Below are 23,285 nucleotides of genomic sequence, written 5' to 3'. Positions count from 1 at the left end.
CCAGTAACGTCCTTAAGGAGTCTGATATTTTAGTTGAATGATATTGAGAAGTTCTATCAAGAAATGTCAGTTTCAGACTGGAATAACCATAAAAAGGGTCCCCCTTAGAAAGGTCAGAAGTGAAAAAATTCTCGGAAATAGTGTTGAGTAAATCAAGCTCGTGATTGACGCACCAAAATGTTCAAGCAAAATTGATAGCAAAATGTAGTACAAACTGCAAACTGTTCTCCAATTGTGGACTTCCAGATTTCCAGAAACGCTGATCCAACCGAACCCTAATGAAACCTTAATTACCAGAAAAGAGAAGAATTGAGCTTTGATATAAAATATGCTTTTGCTCGTCATGGTGAATTTTCATTTTATGTCACCAAAAGGATTACTGCTTATTTTCTTGATTATTTGATTGTTAACTATTAGTGATAACCTTAAACTTCTTGCGCTTGGCTTTCTTCCTTTGATTGCTGATAAACGAAGAAAGAAATGTAAGCATAACTGACTTGTTAAAAGTCCAATAAATTCCTTCACATCAGAAACATAAAGTTAAGATTTAATGCGACATTAATTAGAGAGCAGGACCACACAGCATTCTTAAACTAATCCAGTGTTTCGTGGAAGTTAATGAACTATATCACAGGTTGCGTTTGGATTGAACGATTTGACAAAATATTTGAAATTCTCTCGAACCCTTCTTATTGTTTAGATTATTTAAGAGGTATTTGAATTTTATGAATCACAAATTATTATAACAAGGTGTTTAAAATATATTTCAAATGCTTTTTAAATAACCTAAAACAATTAGAGTAATTTGGGTGGATATCATAATCGCATCAATTCTTATCCGCTGCAAGAGCTTTCGCAGCCCCTGCTGTCTCTTAGCTGCTTCCCTCTCTAGCAAATTGCGACTGCATGCAACCAATAAAGCATCAAGGTTCACATTGCGAAAACGAAAGAAATGTATTAAATCTAACAACAATGATTACAACGATGCTAACCACAATCTTATCAAGATTAGGAATCATTAGAATAGCTCCCCAATTGGCAGAAAAAATAAAAGCAAGTAAAACAACTTATTCGATACGTTCCCTGAAAAAGACCTCCCTCTAGCTATACAATTATGTAATCCCATTACATAACCTTCCTAACCATACCATTCTAAAACCACCAACAACGCTTTTAATGGCCTTATGAAGTCAACTCCAAAACCTTAACTCCTAACGCGTATTCCTTTCCAACTCTATGGGACATGGCAATCACTAACTTTTAACAAGTTCACAACACCCCCAAAAAAATGGCCTATATATACGTGCATGTACATTTTCCAACCAAACCAACATCCTACGATTTGCAGCCTGCAAATTCCTTAAGTTCTATCAAAAATTGTACAGTAGAAAGGAAATAAAAAAACAAAAAACCAACCTTTCTTGAGAACTTTCGGTGTTCAAATTTCAGACAACCAAAAATGGTTGCTAACGTTCGTTTCGTTACCATTACTTTTTCTTTGTTTGTGCTCTTAGCAATATTGCCAGGTTCCTTCTCGGCGATTCCAAGAAAACTGGCTTTGGTTAAGCCAGAACCAATTGTGCTCAAGTACCACAAAGGTGAGCTCTTGAAAGGCAATACGACAGTGAATCTCTTGTGGTACGGCAAGTTCACCCCTAGCCAACGTGCTATAGTTGTCGATTTTCTAAAATCCCTCAGCCCCACAGGCCGCCGCGGCCCCCCGCCACAGACGGTGGCTTCATGGTGGAGCACCACCCAGAAGTACCTTGGAAGTCCATCCACCATCGCCGTCGGGAAACAGGTTTCATTGAATTACCCTCTTGGAAAGGAGCTGAAAGATTCGCAAATTCAAGCCTTGACCTCCAAATTTAGTCACGTCAATACCGTTAACCTGGTCCTGACGGCGTCCGACGTGGCAGTTGAAGACTTCTGCATGAACTCGTGTGGGACCCACGGGTGGACCCGTGGGAGGAAGGCGCAAAAGTATGCCTATGCCTGGGTGGGTAACGCCGTCAGTCAGTGCCCCGGCGAGTGTGCTTGGCCTTTCCACCGGCCAATCGTCGGGCCGCAAACGCCGCCGTTAGTGGCACCTAACGGAGACGTTGGGATTGACGGATTGGTGATTAATCTGGCAACGGTTTTGGCTGGGGCTGTTACGAATCCGTTTGATGGGGGTTACTTTCAGGGCCCTCCCACCGCGCCGTTAGAGGCCGTTTCTGCTTGTACTGGAATATTTGGATCGGGCGCCTATCCGGGATTTCCGGGTACGGTTTTGGTTGATAAGACCACCGGGGCGAGCTACAATGCTCGCGGGGCGAATGGCCGTGAATATCTGCTGCCAGCCATGTGGGATCCCAAAACGTCGACGTGCAAGCCACTCGCGTGAGACGAAACCTCCTGAGCAAAATAAAATACTATAATATATATATTATATACTGACCTCAAGCAATTTCAATTTTTATAATTTTCCTGCTGCTGTTGATTTTTGAGTTGAATGTGTTCCTATAGGGTTATTTAAAAAGGAAGAAATACTTAAATTAATGATTATAATTGAGAGAATTTGTACTTTGTAAAACTCCTTGCAGAAGTCGTGAAGACCTGTTTGATTAATTTATGTTTCCGTTGATTTTCATTTTCGTTTATCTGACTAGATCTCAGACAATGCATTGTGTATTTTGATCCTGTCCGATGTTGTAAAATTTCACTTGTAACTTTCAAGCATTACAAGTTGTTCTTAAAAAAAAAGAAAAAAAAGAAGATACAATTTTAAAAAAGTTGTTCATGTTCTTTCTTCTTCTTTTTTTTTTTAATTCCATAGGTCATCAAGATGTAGTAAAATTTCTATAAATTAATACTCGATAAATTAATAGCATCTATTGAATAATAATTTTTTTTTATCCTGATTTGAGCTAACAAGTTAAAAATAATTTTGATAAAATAATAAGATAATAATTTTTTTGAAAATCTTATGTAATCCTTTGATCCAATTCATGTCACAAATTAATTATTCACTAAAATTACATACCATATTTTCTAAAATATATGAGTCTATTCTTTTTCTCTTAAAATTTAAATCTGCCTCTCTAATTTTTCTTATTGCATCTAAAAATTTTGGGCTTGAATTCTCATATTGTAATAGGAACTTATGAAGAGTTATTGCAAATCAAGTGCATATGGATTAGTTTATATTCTTTAAACTTTTAGCCTCGTTTTATTAATAAAATAATTCACATTTTTTATATAAAAAATAAAATGAAATTTTAGTTGATTAAATGAGCATTTTTTTTAATTGTAAGTATATTCGATAAATTAATAAATTATTAATTTATCGATTAATTAATACCTCCTTAAATTAATAGAATTTGTATGATTCTACAATTATTAATTTATAGAGATTTTACTGTAGTATTAATTTTTTTTTTTGTGCAAAATTGGAGTGTTTTAATTGGGCCCCAAAAAAAATATGCAAAATGGAAAGCCATTTATTTAGACCCGTCCACGACGTCATGGAAGTAGCCAAAACCGAACTCTTTTTTGCAGTTGCGAAAATTCTCTGTTTTGCACCTTGCACGTACCAGAGGATTGCAACTCCTATTCGTTATTTTGTTCTTGCCTTTTTCATCTAAGTTTCAAATATTCCATTTCTCCCTTATTATCTTCTTCTTTCCTTAAAATTGAATACGATAACTTCTTATTACCTCCTACCAACAGATATCTCCATTTTTATGAATAAACTCACGTATGTAATATTAGGTTGCCAAAAGCACCGGCTAAAGATAGAAGAAGAACCAGCCGGAAGAGGATGCTTTCACTTTGAAGCAAAAGACAAGTCCTCAAAATTAGGAAGCAACCAACTGAGAAAGTAGCATCAAATTTGAGAATGAAGAAGTAACAGATGCTAGTTTAGACCTATATGCATTTCCAAAAGAAAGCTGTGTATTTATGGCTAATGGAAGAAGAAAATCTGTGCTGAACTTTAAAAATGTTCCAACTAGGCCACTATATTTTTCTCTGTGTTGTCCAACTCACTGAATTTCTAAAAATGGTTTAACCGGGCCATTTTGTCTAAAACCTCTCACACAAATCATTTATCTCTTCCATCAAAGTGGGATTATTTGCTTCCAAAGTTTCTGGAGTTTCCTAAGGCTTCTCTCCGAATATAATCACTAACTTCTTCCCAAATATAATCGATGAAGAAACTCTGGTAAAATACGTAAATTTCTCTGAACCTTGTGAAAACCTTGGGGACAAATAATCTCGTTTCATATTTAGGTTGAAGGAAGAGTTAATCAACTGGTGAGAGGGGTTTTTATGGGAAAAGATGTAAATCTGCTTGCAAAATAGGAAAGCACGTCACATGAAATTTGTATCAGCATTTTTAGAAGTTTAATCGGTCGGATGAAACTTTTAGATGGTCTGCGACCTTACAGTTAGGATGTAAGCGAGCTGACCTACTCACGAGTAGCATGGTTAATGGCTTGGTCGGTCAAACCGAATTCGAGCCGAGTTTTGAGCTACTCGAGTACACATTCGAGTCGAGTTCGAGTCAGAATTTAAATAATATATATGTATTATAATTATAAAATGACCGTTATGGGCAAAATTTATACTGAATTTACAAGTAAGGTATCGAGTCAAAAAGCTTGATTACTGACTCGATAAAGCTTGACTAAAGGTCGAGCCTTATTGAGTCGAGTCTCGAGCTTTTAAAAATTTTCTCAAATCAAGCTCGAGTTTAAGATTTTTCGACTCTATCGAGTTCGAGCCAAGTTATTTATAGGTCGAGTCGAGCTCGAGTATAGCAATACTCGAGTTCGACTCGGCTTGATTACATACCTACTTACAGTAGTATGATAATAATAAAGATTTTTGCAATGAGCTCATTAATATATTTAGTATTCACCTAACCTACCTCATATATATATATATATATACATATATACTAACAATTATTATTCTCTCTTGTATTTATGTACTTTTTCTATTTAATCTTGCTTACCTTCCGTTGTATTTATTTATTTATTTTAATTATTTTTTATTTTTAAAAATATATCACCTGAAATACATTTTAACGAGTGCCACCAGTTAGATAAACCGTAATAATAATAATAAACTAACAACAAAATGGCCTAAAAAATGGAGAAGTGATAAAGAAATGTTTTCACTAGCGAGTTGAAAAGAAATGGATGAAAGCCCGTTGATAGACAAAGGAATACAGGGCTGGATGGACAATTAGACATACAAGTAGAGACCAACATTAAGCTGGGCCTTGTTTGGCAGGTAAGTTTTTTTATCAAGTTTGTCTGCTACAAGTTTTTAAAAACTTTAACTACAGTAACTTCAAAAAATTTCTCAAAGTTTTTAAACTATGCATTTCAAAATATTCAAAAATTTACATACTTCAAAACTTTTTTTTAAAACTTCTACAGTAAACTACAGTAAAATTTTAGATAAACACTCAAAAAACTCACTTGCCAAACGAAAAATTGGGACAGGTTAAATTCATATATGTTTACAAATGCATAAATAAACATTCATAAGCATAATAAAATTATATAAAAATATACTACTGTATATTACCTATAAAGTAAAATACTACTGAATAATTGTATTAAAATTCAGATATCACCTGATCATCTTTAAAGTTTAACCTAGTTGTTGCTGGTGGTGGAGAATTTCAAAAATGGACCCACAAATTGATATGCTACAAGGCCAAATATCTTGACTTTAGAGGCTGTCGTAGAATTATTGATCTCACCTTTTTCTCAATGACCTCATACTTTCCTTGTCACTGGCCTGTCCTTTGTTGCCCAAATTGTTGACAATAGTACACGCCTATTCATACTAGGATGTTACGGAAGAAAGGAAAACCGTGACCATTATAATTAGGGCAAATTATCCAATTGGCCCTTTAACTCTTTGTCTAGGTAAAATTAAGCCCCTCATCTATTTTTTGCTGACTTTAAGCCCTCGAACTTGTAAAATGGAAAATCCATGGCCCTTTTAGCCAGTTTCTCCGGTTTTGCAACCGGATGACCAATTCACACGAACGCCATGTGCTTCTTTCGAGGACATTTTTGTCCTCATATTCTAAGCAAAAAGGGCACACATAGTCCACCTTTCTATTTGATTTCCCTCACCTCCCTTACTCTTCCCTGCGCAACCCCCACGCAATCCCATGGCCGTCTCTGTCACATTCTCGGGGATTGCTTCCAAATTCTGCACATCTAACAAAACCTCCCAGTCCAAATTCCTAGATACATCTGCACTCTCCTCCCGGGCCATCACCGGCATGTCATCATCATCCAGAAACATGCTCAGAACCTCTCTCTCATCAACTCCTTCATCCACTTCCTCCCACTCAAAATCCTCATTAACTTCTCTATGATCCTCAATCTGAAAAGAATCCCAACAGAGCCTAAGGCTTGGATCATCATCACCCTTACTTATATCATCATCGTCAGCACTAAAATCAATCTCAACGTCATGGTTTTATATCAAAATCCGATTCCGACCCGATATCCACGACTCGCAACCCGGTTACAAAATGGTCCCCACCCTCAAAATTTTCAGCTACGAACCCTGAATTTTCCACATTTGTCGAAGTGGGCTCTCCGAGAAACCCTAGATTCAGATCAAGATCCAAATGGGTCGGCTCCATTCCGTCGTTTCCTTCATGAATCCCGAAATTCGGGTCAGCATCGGAAATCTCCGGGTCAATCACCACACAGGTTGTGGAGGATAATTGGGACTGCTCAACTCGTTGGTGCAAGAGGTCCATAACGAAATTCACCTGATTCTCGCGGTCGAAAAGATCAGCGCTGGTGACAACCGATTCGGGCTCCGACACGATGTCGCTGGGGGATCAACCAATAGCATCGAAATCGGAAGACCAGTAGGGATCGAGATGATGGCGGTGGGGATGGGTTTGATGATGAGAAAAATCTACTTCTTCAATGACGTCGTCTAGGCCGTCATCGTCCTGGTGGAGTCTGAGTAGTTGAAGCAACGTCGTCTCAGCCATTCTGTTTCAGCGGGGTGGGGAGAGTAGGAGGAATAAAAGTGAGAAAGGAAACACCTTTTTTTCGAAAATTATTTTTTATCTAAAAATTCCCATCTTTTTGCGTTTTCTTTTGTTTGATATTCTACGGCATGGGGCAAGGGGGTAGGTGATCAGCAATTTCCCCTTTTATTTTCTCTCTCTTTTGACTAAAAATGAGCACTTTTCCAGCTTCCTTCGGTGGATTATGTGTGCCTTTTTTGCTTAGAATATGAGGACAAAAATGCCCTTGAAAGAAGCACATGGCGTTCGTGTGAATTGGTCATCCGGTTGCAAAACCGGAGAAACTGGCTAAAAGGGCCACGGATTTCCCATTTTACAAGTTCGAGGGCTTAAAGTCAGCAAAAAATAGATGAGGGGCTTAATTTTACCTAGACAAAGAGTTAAAGGGCCAATTGGATAATTTGCCCTTATCATTATTGTTTTTAGCTTCACCAGGTTATTTTTAGTCCTGCCAGAATTTGTCGAGGCCCCAAATGATGGTTCAACAGGGCTAATCAAGGCTCCAATAAGCACAAAATTGCCTGCAACTCCAAAAAAACAAACACAAGATTTTGTAACTGTTTCTCCTAAACATGAGTTTACAGCTTTAATCCCAGTTTAGCCGCAAGCTGAAGCAAGAATAATCATCAAATCCCTCGAAACAAAAAGGGGGAAAAGAAAAGGCGTGTAATTAATTACCCTCTGCACATGTTCCAGAGTTTAAACCAACTCTGGTACTATTTGATCGTCTCCAACAAGACAGCCAGAAACGGAAGGTCGCCGAATTACTTTTGGAGAGGACTAAAATTAAGATGTCTGTAAAAAATATTTGCACCTAGACGACAGAAAGTCATTACAGTCAATGCAATTGATGATTCCCAAGAACAGCAACTAGTTGTAGCGGTGGGGCGGGGATCCCCCCATCCCCAGCCCCAGCCCGTCCCCCGCCTTCCGCTTGCCCCGCTCCGTCCCGTTTTTCTTGTGGGATTAAAAAAATTTTATTATATAATTTTATTATAATTAAATTTGAACAAATAATCAAGGAGTAAAATATATCACCAAATTATTATTCATTGTAATTTCACAATTAAAATTTATAAAAATAATTAAATAAAAGTTATTTGAATATAATATAATATTATAAAACAAATATAATTAAAATAATCAAGTTTTTACTTTTGATACAAATACAATCACTAAATTATTATTGTATTTTTTTAGAAAAAAGTGTTATTATATTAAGTGTAGTTAGGAATTTAATATAAATATATTAATAAATTTAGTATAAATAATTAATAATTTTTATTAATAGACATGTATAACTAGTAGTATAATTAATAATTATCATTATATATATAATTATGCACATATATATATATATCTTTTTTTTTTCTAAACAGGTGGCCCTTCATTTTTCACATATATATAATTATGCACATATATAATTATGCATATATATATATATATATATATATATATATCTTTTTTTTTCTAAACAGGTGACCCTTCATTTTTCACCGTCAATAAGCCAATTCCCAATTGTGCAAGCAGCTGAAGTCATTTGCGATAGATAAAATCAAATGTAACGGGAACATTTTAATCTTATCCCAGTGATAGGATAGGGTGCATATTAGTTAACAAATTTGCGAATATTATCTTATAATTTTGGTCAAATATTGTATTAATTAATAGATTTTACTCATATTTGATTACGTATATTAATTATAGAAAAGTGAAACAAAAAGTGATTAAAAGAGATAATTTTTCAAAAGACTCTGAATCAATTTGCCGTGGTCGCACCTAAATCCAACCCTACCTTAGGAGCTTGTTTCCTTACCTAAGATGACTGATTTTCCTTGTTTTCAATTTGTAATAAGAAACAAACTTGGCTTATCTGTTGGCATCGGAGGGAATCTCCTTTATTAAGGTAAATTAGGAAGCGCTGGTAGGTTAGGAAAGTAAGAGATGTGCGGAAAAGGGGCTTTTGTCGTTGGCTTTAAGAATCCGTCTTTGTTTGTGGAGATGGATTGATTGGTCTCCAACAAAAAAATGACGAGCTTTTTCTCTTCGCTTTTTCTTTTCTTTCTTGTCATCGGACTTTCATGCGACTTTCATCAACGAAATTGTCTGAGTTATTCTCAACGATAACAACTAATTTTTTATTCTAATTAAGGGATAACTCAATGATGAGCAACTAATTTCTTATTCTAATGATGAGTAACTCTGAGATCGAATTGTTTTTATTTGTTTTTTTATTCGTTAATATTCGTACATTTTTTGATTTAATTTTTTATGATTATTTTTTTATTTCAATATCATGGACCCGATATTTGAATTTGTTATGATTATTTTGTTATTAGTTAATATTCATATGTTTTCTGATTTAGCTTCTTATGATTATTTTGTTATTTCATTATCACGGACCCGATATTTGAATTAATCTAATAATCTACTGTCATATTAATCAATTAAATCCCTAATTATTTGATTAGTTGATATTAGTGGTGATTAGCGTGATTGGGTTCATTTTTTTTTTGTTGCAAAAGGAATCAATTAAATTCATAATTGTTTGATAGTTGATATTAGCGGCGGTTAGTGTAATTGGATTCATGTTAGGAAAATATATAATCTAATTTAAACAAACTCTGGTAGTGTGCTTATTGATTAGAACAGAATTTTTCTAGTTTTTTAACGCAATCAAAAAATTAAATTCTACGAACATACTTAGAATTATTTTTTGGTTAGAGAAGTAATTAACGGATGCATTTTAACTATGGATACACATGGATATAGTAAGTAAAAACTGATTTTCATTGCTTGTTTGACAATTATAACCTATTTGTTAATAAATAGATGAAATAATTATTTAACCAATGAACAGTTGTGTGAACTACTTTTAAAATTTCCTCCTTGGCTAAAGTTTGCTTATTATTGATTTAATTTTAATTCTCTTCCGTTTGACTGTTTTTATTTACATTGATTATTTATTTTAATTTTCCAAAACTCCCACTTAATTCTTGCTTGAAAGGAAATAAATTATTCAATTTTTACGGAGACAATCTTACTCACCGCTGCACAAGCATTTGTTTTTAGAGTAAGAATTTTAATTTTGGTAATTTGACATCCATCACCACCGACAAGAATGACCCCAGAAAAGAAAAGATAATTGTACTACTACCACAATTTGTTCATTTTTTCGAGACGAATAATTTATAAACTAGGTATACAAGTAAAATATCTTCACCTGAACCTCATCAAAATAGTGAAATCAATGCGGTTAAATGCTTTTCAAGAAAAAAGAACTCAACTTTTGTGATTTGACCATCAATAACTGTTGGCTGTTGGCTCTCTTGGTAAGCCAAACTTTTCCTAATTACAATGAAACCACCGTCCACATGTCCTACTATTGTCATATTGCTTAAAGTTATTTTCACTGCCAGACACATGTTCCTACTGCACTAGTACATCATAGTATACAGAAGAGATGCAATATACAATACAAATAATCACACATTGTGGACTGTAGTAGAGTAGATTTGTGGCTTTTAGTCTTGTCTTTACTTGTTATTCTTGAATCTTTGCTTTCTTTTCCATCTTTTTCGTTGCAGATGGTGGGTGCATTACCTCTCTGAGCTGGTAGGTAGGCCTAGTTATTTCTTGCTTTCTCTTTTTTATTGGTGCATTCTTTTCTTTTCTTCTTAACCTCTGATGCCTACTTTTTCCTTTACCCCCTTTTTTCCTGCCGGATAAATCGGTGCCTCTTTTGTGGGATTTTTCTGTCTGAGGTTTTGCAGAGGTTTGGTGCTTCTTTTGGATCCTGGTAACTCAAATGACATTTTTATGTATATTGCTAGGAACCCTTATAAGATTATGTCTGAATGCTTAGCATTTGAGTGTTGGTAGCATTTGGAGTCCATATAACTGGCTGCCAAAATGTGTCCATTTCCCTTTCAAAATAAACGACTGGATAAATGAGAAGGTGATGTTGTTGTGGGGGGAACCCCATTATAGTTGATTATCTTTCACTTAGTATTTTGGGGGTCTTATGTCTTTGAATTTGATTAATGTTTCTTCACAAATTTCTCTCTTACTCTCGCATGTGGAATTGAAGAAGAAACTGATTCTGTTACTGGCATTTCTGAGAATCAAGATTGCTACTTTGAAGTGAAAAAAGACCTGTTCTTGCCTTTTTTTTTTTCTCCTTTAGTGTAGGTTTATGCTCAACAAAGGGAATTTAAGGGAATGTTAATTTGAAAACAGTAGTGTTCTTGGTTTCTTATTTGGGGATTAAAAATAAAAATTTAAATAAACCTCTGCTTGAAGCCCTGTTTCCTGTTAAATAATTCTTTCCTACTATGTGACGGCTTATGGATGCCAAAATGTCTTTTATCTTCTCAAAGAACTATTCACAGCGGTTGAGATCTTGTACTTAATCTAGATTCTATTGCATGTCACATTCTTTTCAATTTACTGTGCCAACATGCATATGGAAATAAGATCTTCTCTTCAGGTTCTTGAGCAGAATTTCTGAAATTCACGGTGGTGATGTAGAAGAGTTAAACCTGTAATTAAGAAATCTATTTGTTTTGTGAAGAGTACTCCGATGGAAGGAACTGATTCTCGGCACTGGGAAGATCTTCTACCAGATGCACTTGGCCTAATCTTCCACAACCTCTCTCTCCAGGAGAAATTAACTGTGATACCTAGAGTATGTAAACCATGGAGCAAAGCAGTGATGGGCCCTTACTGCTGGCAAGAGATAGACATTGAGGAGTGGAGCAATCGATCTGAGTCGGGTGATGTTGATCGAATGCTACGAATGTTGATTACAAGGAGCTCCGGTTCTCTGCGAAAGCTGTGTGTCTGTGGACTACAGAACGAGAATATCTTTGATTTCATTGCTGAACAGTAAGAAGTGCAGCAATTCATTAAATTTTCTATCATCGCCAATATCATGCGTGCATAAGCAGATTTTCTGTGGAATTGTCTGTTCAATATGGATTATGTTGTTATTAGGAACTAGCATGCGTTTTAGGTTGTCTCGGGACATGGATCATCTAAAGAGGGATTAGATGACTTCATACTTGATAAGTGATTGTTCCTCTCTATTCCAATTTTTGACTAAATTTTTTTTTTGTTTTCAGATAGAAACCCTTTAGATTGGTCCTCTCTATAGCAAGGGTATTTTGATCTAAAATATCATTGATTGACTTAACCGAATTGCCCTTGTGTAAGATTACGAACATCTTAAGTAGACTGACATGTTATCCTTGCAGAGATTTGATTCAGACAATGTATTTTTGGTTTTGCTAGCGCTCGTTCTCTGCAGACCTTGAGACTTCCCAGAAGCGAAATGTGTGATTCAACAATGGAAAAGATTGCTGGGAGACTTTCTATTCTAACTTTCTTGGATGTGAGCTACTGCAGTAAAATTGGTCCGCGCGCTTTGGAGGCTATTGGAAAGAACTGCAAATTTCTCGAAAGACTGCGCCGAAACATGCATCCACTGGATGTCGAGGGTAAGCTTTTGCAGAACAATGAGGCTTCTGCCATTGCAACCACTATGCCAAAGCTCAAGCATCTTGAAATAGCATATCACGTTGTCGATACGATAGGTGTTCTAGAGATAATCACTAGCTGCCGCGAGCTTGAATTTCTGGACTTGAGAGGATGTTGGGATGTGAAATTTGATGAGAAGTATCTCAAAGACAAGTTCCCGAAGCTGAACGTTTTGGGGCCTCATGTGGTGGACCAGTATGAGAAAAATGCTTGGGAAGATTGCTCAGACTACTCAGATTCATTATATGATGATTATGAGAGTTCAGATGGGATGTGGGATGATGAAGAAAGCCTAGAACTGCGGTTTTATGGAGGATATGATGAAGCCTCTGTTTATGGATGGCCTCCATCTCCTTGAGCTCCCATACAGAAAAACTAGCTTGCTGGTTATCTGCCCTTCAAAGTATGTGTTGGAATATAAAGATGTCTGCTTGTTGGATGTATGATGGTATATTTGTCTTGTGAACTATACATTCCTAGTAAGTCCAGTACTGCTTATGTGCACTTCTAATTCTTGATCATTGCAATAATTAGGGTTAATAACAAAAAGTCTCCCGGTATATCTAATACACTGAAAAGCTCTCGTGGTTTCAAAACACACAAAATGATACCTCATTTTTGAACTAAATTGTAAACTAACAGAATTCGTTAAATTTAACGAAAATGATGGTTTTGGCTGTTAAACTTATCGAATTTCGTTAAATTTATCGTTAAATTTATCGAATTTTGTTAAGTTTATCGGATTTCGTTAAGTTTAACGAATTCTGTTGGTTTACAATTTAGTTTAAAACATGAGGTATCATTTTGTATGTTTTGAAATCACGGGAGATTTTTCTGTGTATTAGGTATACTACAAGGGATTTTTTTATTTTTAACCCCAATAATTATTTCAGAAGAGGGAGGCGAGGAGAGAATCAATTAGCACCATTTTTGGCTGAGTATTGCATGGATTTCCTTGTTCTCGCTCTTCTCCTTTCTAGTTAATCAAGACTGCAGTTCGATGATAGTAAGATGATCTCTCCATAAAAGCAGAAATGCCCAATGAATGATGGGAAGTTTTTCGAAAAAAAATTTGTACGTTTCTTGTGGAACGCATTTTTCAATAATTTTTTTATTTTACACACATTACATATTATTTCTTTTATAAAACCCAGTCATGTTCGTTTTATTTAGATCGACATAATTAATTCTTGTCCTCTTCTCAAAACGAAAAGGAAAAAAAAAAAAGCCCTTGTCCTCTTTGGCGGTGGTTAACGAATTGCTGCTGCACAGACCATTAATTGCTCTGCTCTGTGATGTAGAGCATGAAGGTTAAGTCTAGGGAATTAGGAATACAGACCCGGTATCTTTGTCCTCTAGTTTCATAGGCATAGCGACTAGGCTCATTTCCAGTGTTTCCCCAGGTTGGATGTCCAAAGTGTCTTTAATATGCGATCCAATGTGGACCATGACCCCAAGTGCCAAAATTTGGTGATGGATCTTGTGGTGGTCCAACAGGCTAATACTGAGCAATTCAACAGTTCCAGTACATATTAGACTGCGATTCTTAGGTAAAGTATATAGTCTAATCGAGATAAGTACCTCTGAAAAAACTTCTTGTTGTACCCCTCGTTTTTTAAATCCTTTTCTTACCCCAAAAAAAAAAAAAATGTGTGTACACTATTGTATACAACACTGCATATGGGCCAGAAGCTTGCATGTATGCATGTATGAGTTTGTTCGTGTTTGGATAGGAGGTTATTTGAAATCATTATTACGAAACATTTTTATAATGTGATGTAATGTATATGATATAAAAAGATGATTGATTAGTAAACGTGTTTATAATGTAAGTAAAATGATATTTTAAAAAATATCGGTGCGCAAATATGGATTAGGCTCTTCTCCATTAGTTGTTGGAGAGGATCTTCTTGCCATTACGCCTAAATAAACATAATTATAATATTATTTTTGAAAATTAAAGCTATCCATATCATATTTCTTCAATTGTTTAAAGTATATACAAAAATTAAAATTAAATCATTAAAGTTTTACCGTTGGATCAAACTCTACAACTTTGATCATAACTCTGACCTAATTTGCAACGTCAAAATGTTTTGTGCAAATTGAATGACCAAACATTCATAAATGAGCTTAATTTTTGAGTATGTCAATCTACTTGTGGATCTAAAATTATTGGCACAAATAGATTACTGTGAAAAATTTTAGTTATTTAAATTAAAAAATGAATAGATAAATGGAGAGAAAAATAATGGAGAGGATCTCATCCCCCAAACACATCCATTTCATAGCAATATTTACGTGTATGGATGTAAATTTTGCACGTTTGTGTTTGTGTTGCAATATTAATCATCTTATCCTCGATCTTGGTTGATCGGTTGGTAGTTCATTGATTACTTCAGAAACTCATTTAAGTTCATTTCGTAACGTGTAAAAACTATAAAAAATAATAATAATAAACTCAATGCTTGTAATTGCTTAGACGCCACACAATGTGATGCAATCCTTTTTTTCTTTTGATCTTCTCAAACGGCAAACACTTCACTATGATGCCAGCCTAAACTACGCAAAATATTTGTTTACAAGGTGACCAACTGGAATGAGGAACACAAAGAGAGGAGAGGAAATTCAAACTTCCTCTCTCAGCCAGGCCTTAGCAAAAGTCCACTAGAGTTGGACAACAGGGCAAAACCATGCAACAAGACTCCCAAATTGAAATTGATGAGTTCACAAAAAAAAAAAAAAAAGAAGGTCTGCAAAGAGGTGTTGGCATAGTTATAAAACTCGGCCCAACCAGCAACCGAATTGATCAACTCAGTGCATCGACTATAGGACAGAGTTGGGTTACTAATTAAACCAGTTAAACAACAAATTTGTTGACCAATCAATGATTTGACCATTTGACAAAAAAAAATCAACGATTTGACAGTTCAATCAATGAATCTAAAAAATTGAATCGTTGGTTGAATCATTAACTTAAAAATGTTACTATTTTTATAATTTAAAATATATTATTATATTATGTAATATAACTATTGTGCATTTCGCGATTGAACCGTTCAATCCACAATTAAACCGATAATCCAGTGATCCGATTACCTCTTTAAGTTGAGTTTCGAGCCGAATTTAATAAATATGGGTGTTGGTCTATTAACAACAACTCCTCTATTTCTCGTTTTCAATCCAAATTGCATGCAAGTAAAAACAACCGTCCTATGAGGCAAAGCTCAAAATATCCCAAAGTTTCATTATAAGAAGTTGAGCTTTAGTTATCATATTTCATTTTCCGATGAATATCTTATTTGTTAGTCTTTTCTCTGCATCGAGTCGGCTACCAGATTACCAAACTCAAGTGAGAGCGAGACGTCTCCTGCTCCATTTTGCACGAGAAAAGTGAGAATATACCACGATGCCATGTTTGAATTCAAGGTAATATATAGATGTGATGCCACCAAAATTGCATAATAATAATTAAACACGTGTTCAGACTGAAGCCACGGGAATTTGCATTTCATTTATTGCCTGCCAAAATTTTAGGTGAAAAGCATAAATGATCCTCAAGAAATGGAGGGGGTTGGGTACGTGCTCAACTCATGGTAGCCAGTCCTTCTAAGGGCATTCACAATTATTTACACTCTTTACTTTAAAGAATGTAATCCACATGTTACGTCAATATTTCACTTTTTTCTCTTTTATTACACTTTCACTGACAATGGATTACACTCCACAAGGTGCAATAGCATGGGTTCACAATTAAATTAAATATTTATTTTAATAATACATAACGCATATCTCATAAATAAATAAAATAATTTTTAAAAATAATTTTGTTATTTTTAAAAAATAAAGTACTAACTTTCATTAAATTTTTTACCTTTTGAATTTTTTATTTTCTAAAAATGATATTATTAATTTTTAAGTTTGAATAATATATCTTTTTCTATCTCTCAAAAATAATATATTGTTATTTTTTCAAAAATAATTATGCAAAAAATTTAAAAAATATTTGATACCTCAAATGCGAAGATATCATAATAATCCATACTTAATTAATAATTCAGAATGTAATTAGTTGAACTCCATAACATAATATTACATAATTTAAATCAAATAAAATGCAACTAATAACAAAATGAACGTTGCTGGCCAAACGAAAAATGAATGTTGCTGGCCAAATTTAGAGTCAAGCTCTTAAATTTTGTAGTGGAGGCCAGCTATCATACGCATCATCAGCATGATGCATGTAATGGGTATTACACGGCCACAACCCGGTGTAATGTCAGACATTACACTTGTGTTGGAGATGCTCTAATGTCTCCTTACATGAGTTAGTATCAACTCGGCAAATGATCTTAGTTTTGATATATTTTCCATTTCTACCCTTCTGACAATGGGTGCCCCCTAATCGGACTTGGCAATGGGCATACATTGACAGCTCATATTGATCTGAGATGATGTAATCCAAATTTAGACAATCAATTCTTTGAGAGAAAAAAAAACAGTTTATTTTTTAAAATAATTTAAAAATAGTCCAATTGACTCGAGACCGTCAATTGATCTCTGCAACCACATTTGTAATTGCACAAGTCTATAATTGGTGTTTGACAAAGAATAAAAGGTGGATAAAATACAATGGAGTGCTCCAGAGTTTGTGTATACAGGTCTTGTTTGGCAAGCAAGCTTTTGGCCAAATTTATCTGCTACAATTTTTTAACAACTTTAACTACAATAATCTCAAAAAAAATTTCAAAAATTTTAAACCATGTATTTTAAAATATCAAAAAATTTACACACATCAAAATTTTTTTATACAACATCTACAGTAAAGTTTTAAATAAACACCAAAAAAATTCACTTGCCAAACGGGATAGTTGGAAATAAGTGTGTCATTACCAAATAAATTCGTCCAAATAATAAAACACTAGTCTAGTACTAGGAGTCTTAATCCATTACACTTTCTCTCCACTTCTGTATACATGCCATGGTCAGCACCGCAGACTTTTACTTAAAAAAAAATTTTTTTTTTTTACCATAAGGCTGGTAGCCAGTTGTTATATTGAAAAAAAAATCATTTTACTGTATAATTGTCCGACTTTTTTTTTTACCAATATATAGAAAAATTAGCCTAAATCTTTAAAAAACTTAGCACCAAAAACAAATCTAAGCGGGGGATTGATTATCTTTCTTCTTATACTTGTACAAAGAGCAGCAACTTGCAAGCCCGAAACTGGGAATCAGTCTTCCTCGTGAATATGTAGTGGTAACTTTTTTAGAGTGAAAAACTACTGCTATTCCTAAGTTGATAGTATATATTATGCTTGATGGGGTGCGGAAGAGTTCTTTGATGAGTTGTAGGATTATTAGAATATTCTTATGAAGCGGTAAAAAAATTTTGTACTGGAGAACTAAAGCTGTTCACCTTCACTTAGAATTAAAACTGGACGAGACAGCAACAATTAATTAATTAATTCTACAAGCAATGACAGCATAGGCCAGGTGGGATGACTTTAAGAAGGATACGTGGAACTGGAAACTGGAATCAATTTTTATTCCCAACTTTGGTCAAGGCAAACACATATTGACATATATACCCATCACTGAATTATACAGCACTTCAACTCACAATTACAAAGAAATCTACATGCATGAATGAACTGGAGGACGACCGTCAATCTCACGTATTGGCTAGTGTTAGGTACGTGGGAACGTTGTTAGGTTTTGAAGCCTGGACTTTCTTCTTTTTCCACAAGAAAGAAAATAAAACAGGCTTACATAGCTTTGTGAATGTTCTTGATAGAATAAACTTCCATAGCTTGAGAATATTCTTGATTTTGAAAACATAAATTGGTTCAGAATGTAAGAACGGATTATTTCATCGTAAAAGTCATGTGTTTAAATTTCGTTATCGATGTGACAGTTGTGTTAGTGGATTGGGCGATTTATAAAAATTTATAATTTCGAGATCATGTACTGACCTACAATAGTAATCTCAGTCAAATCCACTCAAACATTTTTCTTACAGAATAAAAAAGACGTTCTTGATTTTACCAATCTCCAGTGCAAGGGGGAAAATATGCCTTTTTATTTTATATTTTCAAATAATATTTCAAATAATATACTATTCAAACTCCATAATCTTCATGTTATTCGAAACCAATTCAGATAGACCCAACTAGAATACTATTCCATGCACGCTTCACCCAACTTTTCCAAGATACCAATGGATAACTTCAAAATAATGCCTATTTCATAATTTGATGTGGTTCTTTTAGCTGCAAATTAACTACCACACCCTCCAAAAAGGTTGAGAAACATACGATATTGTATACTAGCAGCACTTAAAAGTCTTGAACCAGCCAAAACAGAAGAAGAAAACCAAGGTGCGGGGAGGAGAGCAATGCTAGTTCAGCCTAATACGGGGTCCTTATTTGCGTTTGCCTTTGTCACGTAAGGGTCACAACTCACAATTAGCAGCACCTAACTAATGAACTGCCATTTGCCAACAGAGTAGGTAAGAGGGTCTAAAACACAATTGACTAATTCTAATATTCGTAAGTGAATTTACAAAAGTATCCCTCCCAACAACCACTCTTTTTAAATTTAATTAATCATTTTTCACTTTTCCCCCCTCTTTTGGCATAGCACAACTACCACCACCAGGTCCACCGTCTGTCCCCACCCAGTCCTCCGGCACCCCCACACACGCCCCCCCGCCCCCCAAAAACCAACTCCCAAACTCCCATCTAAACCTCCTTATAAAACCTCCTCTCACCTCTCCCCAGTCTCTTCAGGTACCACCCATTCATTCCCCTGCAACAAAGGTACCGCCTAGAGAAAACACACACACACACAACACACATTACACACACCAAACGCACTTTCTCTGTTTTTCATCATTCCTAAAATGGCTCTGACTAGCACCCATAGTTCCCTTCTGCCAAACAAGGCCTTAGTCCACCATCCTCAGCCTTCACCTAAAGCTCCCATTTTTATCACCAAACCATCATCCAAGCCCACTATCAGATCCATCCAACCCATCTCAGCCGTCCAATCAGCCGACAAGTCCCCGAAGACAACCCCACCGTCAGCCACTGTATCCTCCACCGCTGCTCCGGCTGCAACGCCAGCAGTGAAAGAAACTTCTCCGACAAAATGGAACCCGGAAAGCTGGAAAACCAAGAAAGCTCTTCAGCTCCCGGAATACCCGGATCAAGTGGAGCTAGAATCGGTTCTCAGGACTCTGGACGCTTTCCCCCCGATTGTCTTTGCCGGCGAGGCCCGGAGCCTTGAGGAAAAACTTGGTGAGGCTGCACTGGGCAATGCATTTTTGCTCCAAGGTGGAGATTGTGCTGAGAGCTTCAAAGAATTCAATGCTAACAATATTAGAGACACTTTCAGGATTCTTCTTCAAATGGGTGCTGTGTTGATGTTTGGCGGCCAACTGCCTGTTATAAAGGTCAGATTTTTGTCCTTTTTCCATTTTTTTGGGTTTTATTTTTCGTTTTTATAGTTTTCCGTTTTGAAATGTTGATAAAATTTTGCACTTTTAATATTATTTACTTGTCACTCCCGTAAACAATGAAGTGGTTTCAGGATCTGTAATGGATTAGGCGTAATGATGTTTTAAACTTTAAAGTGGGTCTTTTTAAAATCTTGTTAATCTTGGCTTCTGTTTTTGTGGAAAATGGATATGATCCTTTGTTGCAATTTCTTGTTCAGCATGCATAATGAATGATAATTTTGATTCTGGTCACATGCACAAAATGAAAATTCTCAGTAATCGCTATTTTCTTTTTCTTTTTTTAAGTCTCATTGGTTATAATTTTAAAATTTAACCTGGATAGTTATGCTAGATAACTGAATTTGGAAATTGGGTAATGGCTATATAGGTAGGAAGAATGGCTGGTCAGTTTGCAAAGCCCAGGTCAGAGCCATTTGAGGAGAAGAATGGTGTAAAGTTGCCAAGTTACAGGGGGGATAATGTGAATGGAGATACTTTCGATGCAAAGTCGAGGGCTCCTGATCCTCAGAGGATGATCAGGGCTTATTGCCAAGCTGCAGCTACTCTGAATCTGTTGAGGGCGTTTGCAACTGGAGGATATGCAGCTATGCAGAGGGTTACACAGTGGAACCTGGATTTCACAGAGCACAGCGAACAAGGTGATAGGTACGTTAGCAAGTAAATAGGGGTTGTCTTGCAATACCATCTAGTTTTGGCTTCATCACATACTTATTCTAGGATAAAGGAGGTAGAAATGTTGGATTATGTCTCTTTCATCTATGTCATTTATATGCTCTGCTTGTAAAAAATTTGAGTGGTAGGTTTATTGCTACTTTTGAATTGCATGATCATTCTTGGATCTTTTTTTGTAAATTTACTCTCACAGTAGCCTTTTTTGGACATTCTGAAAGTCCATTCACTGATTTTTCAATTGTTACTTTCCCTAAAGCATATGAATTGCCTTTCATATAAATATATATATATATATATATACATATTTGTAAATTTATTTACTACTGTGGGCTGCAGATACCGTGAACTAGCTCACCGTGTAGACGAGGCTCTTGGATTTATGGCTGCTGCTGGACTTACAATTGACCATCCAATCATGACGACCACTGAGTTCTGGACATCGCATGAGTGCTTGCTCCTACCATATGAACAGTCTCTTACTAGATTGGATTCCACATCTGGCTTGTACTATGACTGTTCAGCCCATTTCCTTTGGGCTGGTGAGCGAACCCGGCAGTTGGATGGTGCTCATGTTGAGTTCCTGAGAGGAGTTGCTAATCCACTTGGGATTAAGGTGAGTTTTGGTATTGGTTTTTTATTTCAGCCATTTATATCAGACTCTCTAGTGACTTTTTTCGTCTAATTTTTATGTGTTAAATATGGATGGGGATCATAAGCTTTGATGGCTAATAAGTAATTTTTTTCATCACAGGTAAGTGACAAGATGGATCCAAATGAGCTAGTCAAGCTCATTGAGATTTTGAATCCTCAGAACAAGCCAGGAAGGATCACCATCATCACCAGAATGGGGGCAGAGAACATGAGAGTGAAGCTTCCTCATCTGATTAGAGCTGTCCGAAGGGCAGGGCAAATTGTAACTTGGGTTAGTGATCCTATGCATGGAAACACCATCAAAGCTCCTTGTGGTCTAAAGACTCGGCCTTTTGATTCTATCAGGGTAAGTTGCTGGTTTTGCCTCACCTTTCTTATGCTAGGAACATTGATAAAGAAGACAAATGTGAGAAAAAACGAGATAATACAACCACTATCAATTATGTTGTTCATGCTGTCACTCAGCAGTTTTCAGTAAATTATGTCATGGATCCAATCTTTTCTTAGTGGAACATTCTATCTATATAAAAGAGTCAATCTTAGGCTAGAAACCAGTTCTTTTTCTTGAATCTGTAATGTTCAACTTCATGATCGAGTGTTGACAAATCTTTTTGGTGTCCGCTAGTTCAGCCAGCCTGTATGACAGTAAATGTCTATTTAGGTGGGCAGCTTGTGTATTCATTTGTGAGACTAACCCGCAATTGATCTTTGGTTGAAAAGGTTAGAATAATTCTTGTATATCATGGATCTCATGATTTGGTGTAGAAATTTTTGTTAGGTAGGGTGGCAAGTGTCTTAGTCAAAAAGTAGGTATGGGGCCTTGGGACCATTTTTGGTTGGTAGGTGATGTCCTTTCTCATGACTTGTGCTATGCTACCAGAAGAAGAGAAGAAAATTCAGAGTATAATTTAAATTTACCATGTGATCTGGATGGAAACTTGAAGTAGTTAGATATGCTACAGTATCATCTGGTTCATTGTATCTGAATGTAAAACACTTGTGTTGTCTGCTTCATGAATTTGACAAGTTGTTGATAGCCAAATTCTTCTATTTGTCTGCAACAGGCGGAAGTAAGAGCATTCTTTGATGTGCATGAGCAAGAAGGCAGCCACCCTGGAGGAGTCCATCTGGAGATGACTGGCCAAAATGTGACAGAATGCATTGGTGGATCGCGTACTGTGACCTTTGATGATCTAAGCTCGCGCTACCACACACACTGTGATCCTAGGCTCAATGCTTCTCAATCACTTGAACTTGCATTTATCATCGCTGAGCGACTGAGAAAGAGGCGGCTTGGATCCCAAAAGTCGGTAGCATTTTAGGTGTTCTAGAATGATTTTGAGGGCGTCAATTCTGTGTGCACCGTTCTGCATCACATGTTTCTCTGTATCAATTTATTCAACATGTTTGTTTCTGTATTTATAACTATATTATCATGTATTACTCTGTCAATACTGGTAGAAACTGATGGTTTGAGATTTTGATGAGACAACAAATAAAGCATAAACTTTTCTCCCCTCTTGTTGGTGGTAATTCCTAACTAATTCCAAACTATTTTCGCCTATAAATGCTAACATCAGTGTACATATCTTGGAAAATATAAATGAATTCAACTTCTGAATTCTGAGTTGAGACTTTAGCATGGTACTCCTCGAAGCGGTGTAGATTCTCTCCTTGTTTTTCTTGCCATTTTAATCAGTTGTCTCTAGATATCATCTGCCAGCCTAGAGATCAATGCAGAAACATTTTATCTCTAATACGCCGGATCCCGGATGCAATATAAAACATGGCAGAGAAACTGACGGTAGATATTGAAGGAAAGGATTTTGGAAAGCTCAA

The 23,285-nt window shown here is 35.8% G+C and overlaps 3 protein-coding genes across 11 annotated transcripts; all 3 read left to right on the top strand.

Moving 5' to 3' along the window:
• The first annotated feature begins 1,165 nt into the window (after positions 1-1,165).
• LOC113713424 (protein EXORDIUM-like 2) lies at positions 1,166-2,632 on the top strand. The gene has a single exon (XM_027237149.2). The coding sequence runs from the start codon at positions 1,460-1,462 to the stop codon at positions 2,384-2,386; it is 927 nt and encodes a 308-aa protein (XP_027092950.1). The 5' UTR covers positions 1,166-1,459; the 3' UTR covers positions 2,387-2,632.
• A 7,906-nt stretch (positions 2,633-10,538) lies between these two features.
• LOC113713331 (F-box protein FBW2-like) lies at positions 10,539-13,112 on the top strand. Of its 9 annotated transcripts, none has more exons than XM_027237038.2 (3): positions 10,539-10,678; positions 11,637-11,950; positions 12,356-13,112. In XM_027237038.2, the coding sequence occupies exons 2-3, from the start codon at positions 11,646-11,648 to the stop codon at positions 12,957-12,959; spliced, it is 909 nt and encodes a 302-aa protein (XP_027092839.1). In that variant the 5' UTR covers positions 10,539-10,678; positions 11,637-11,645; the 3' UTR covers positions 12,960-13,112. The 9 variants fall into 9 exon arrangements, with proteins under 9 accessions (XP_027092839.1, XP_027092840.1, XP_027092837.1 ...); XM_027237039.2 differs by having other exon boundaries at positions 10,550-10,682; XM_027237036.2 differs by having other exon boundaries at positions 10,552-10,678; positions 11,553-11,950.
• A 6,269-nt stretch (positions 13,113-19,381) lies between these two features.
• LOC113714443 (phospho-2-dehydro-3-deoxyheptonate aldolase 1, chloroplastic-like) lies at positions 19,382-22,962 on the top strand. Its single transcript, XM_027238273.2, has 5 exons — positions 19,382-20,057; positions 20,491-20,768; positions 21,132-21,408; positions 21,547-21,792; positions 22,511-22,962. The coding sequence occupies exons 1-5, from the start codon at positions 19,506-19,508 to the stop codon at positions 22,766-22,768; spliced, it is 1,611 nt and encodes a 536-aa protein (XP_027094074.1). The 5' UTR covers positions 19,382-19,505; the 3' UTR covers positions 22,769-22,962.
• The last annotated feature ends 323 nt before the right edge of the window (positions 22,963-23,285 follow it).

The sequence above is a fragment of the Coffea arabica genome, chromosome 10c, assembly GCF_036785885.1.
Source record: "Coffea arabica cultivar ET-39 chromosome 10c, Coffea Arabica ET-39 HiFi, whole genome shotgun sequence".
NCBI classification, from domain to species: domain Eukaryota; kingdom Viridiplantae; phylum Streptophyta; class Magnoliopsida; order Gentianales; family Rubiaceae; genus Coffea; species Coffea arabica.
Note: the sequence above shows the minus strand (reverse complement) of the source record. Positions and strands in the feature narration are given on the sequence as shown.

Coding starts and splice junctions, on each gene's coding strand:
- LOC113713331 (XM_027237038.2), top strand. CDS start 11,646: ATGGAAGGAACTGATTCTCGGCACTGGGAAGATCTTCTACCAGATGCA. Junction 11,951..12,355: donor TTTGATTTCATTGCTGAACA/GTAAGAAGTGCA, acceptor TGGTTTTGCTAG/CGCTCGTTCTCTGCAGACCT.
- LOC113713424 (XM_027237149.2), top strand. CDS start 1,460: ATGGTTGCTAACGTTCGTTTCGTTACCATTACTTTTTCTTTGTTTGTG.
- LOC113714443 (XM_027238273.2), top strand. CDS start 19,506: ATGGCTCTGACTAGCACCCATAGTTCCCTTCTGCCAAACAAGGCCTTA. Junction 20,058..20,490: donor GCCAACTGCCTGTTATAAAG/GTCAGATTTTTG, acceptor ATGGCTATATAG/GTAGGAAGAATGGCTGGTCA. Junction 20,769..21,131: donor CACAGCGAACAAGGTGATAG/GTACGTTAGCAA, acceptor TGTGGGCTGCAG/ATACCGTGAACTAGCTCACC.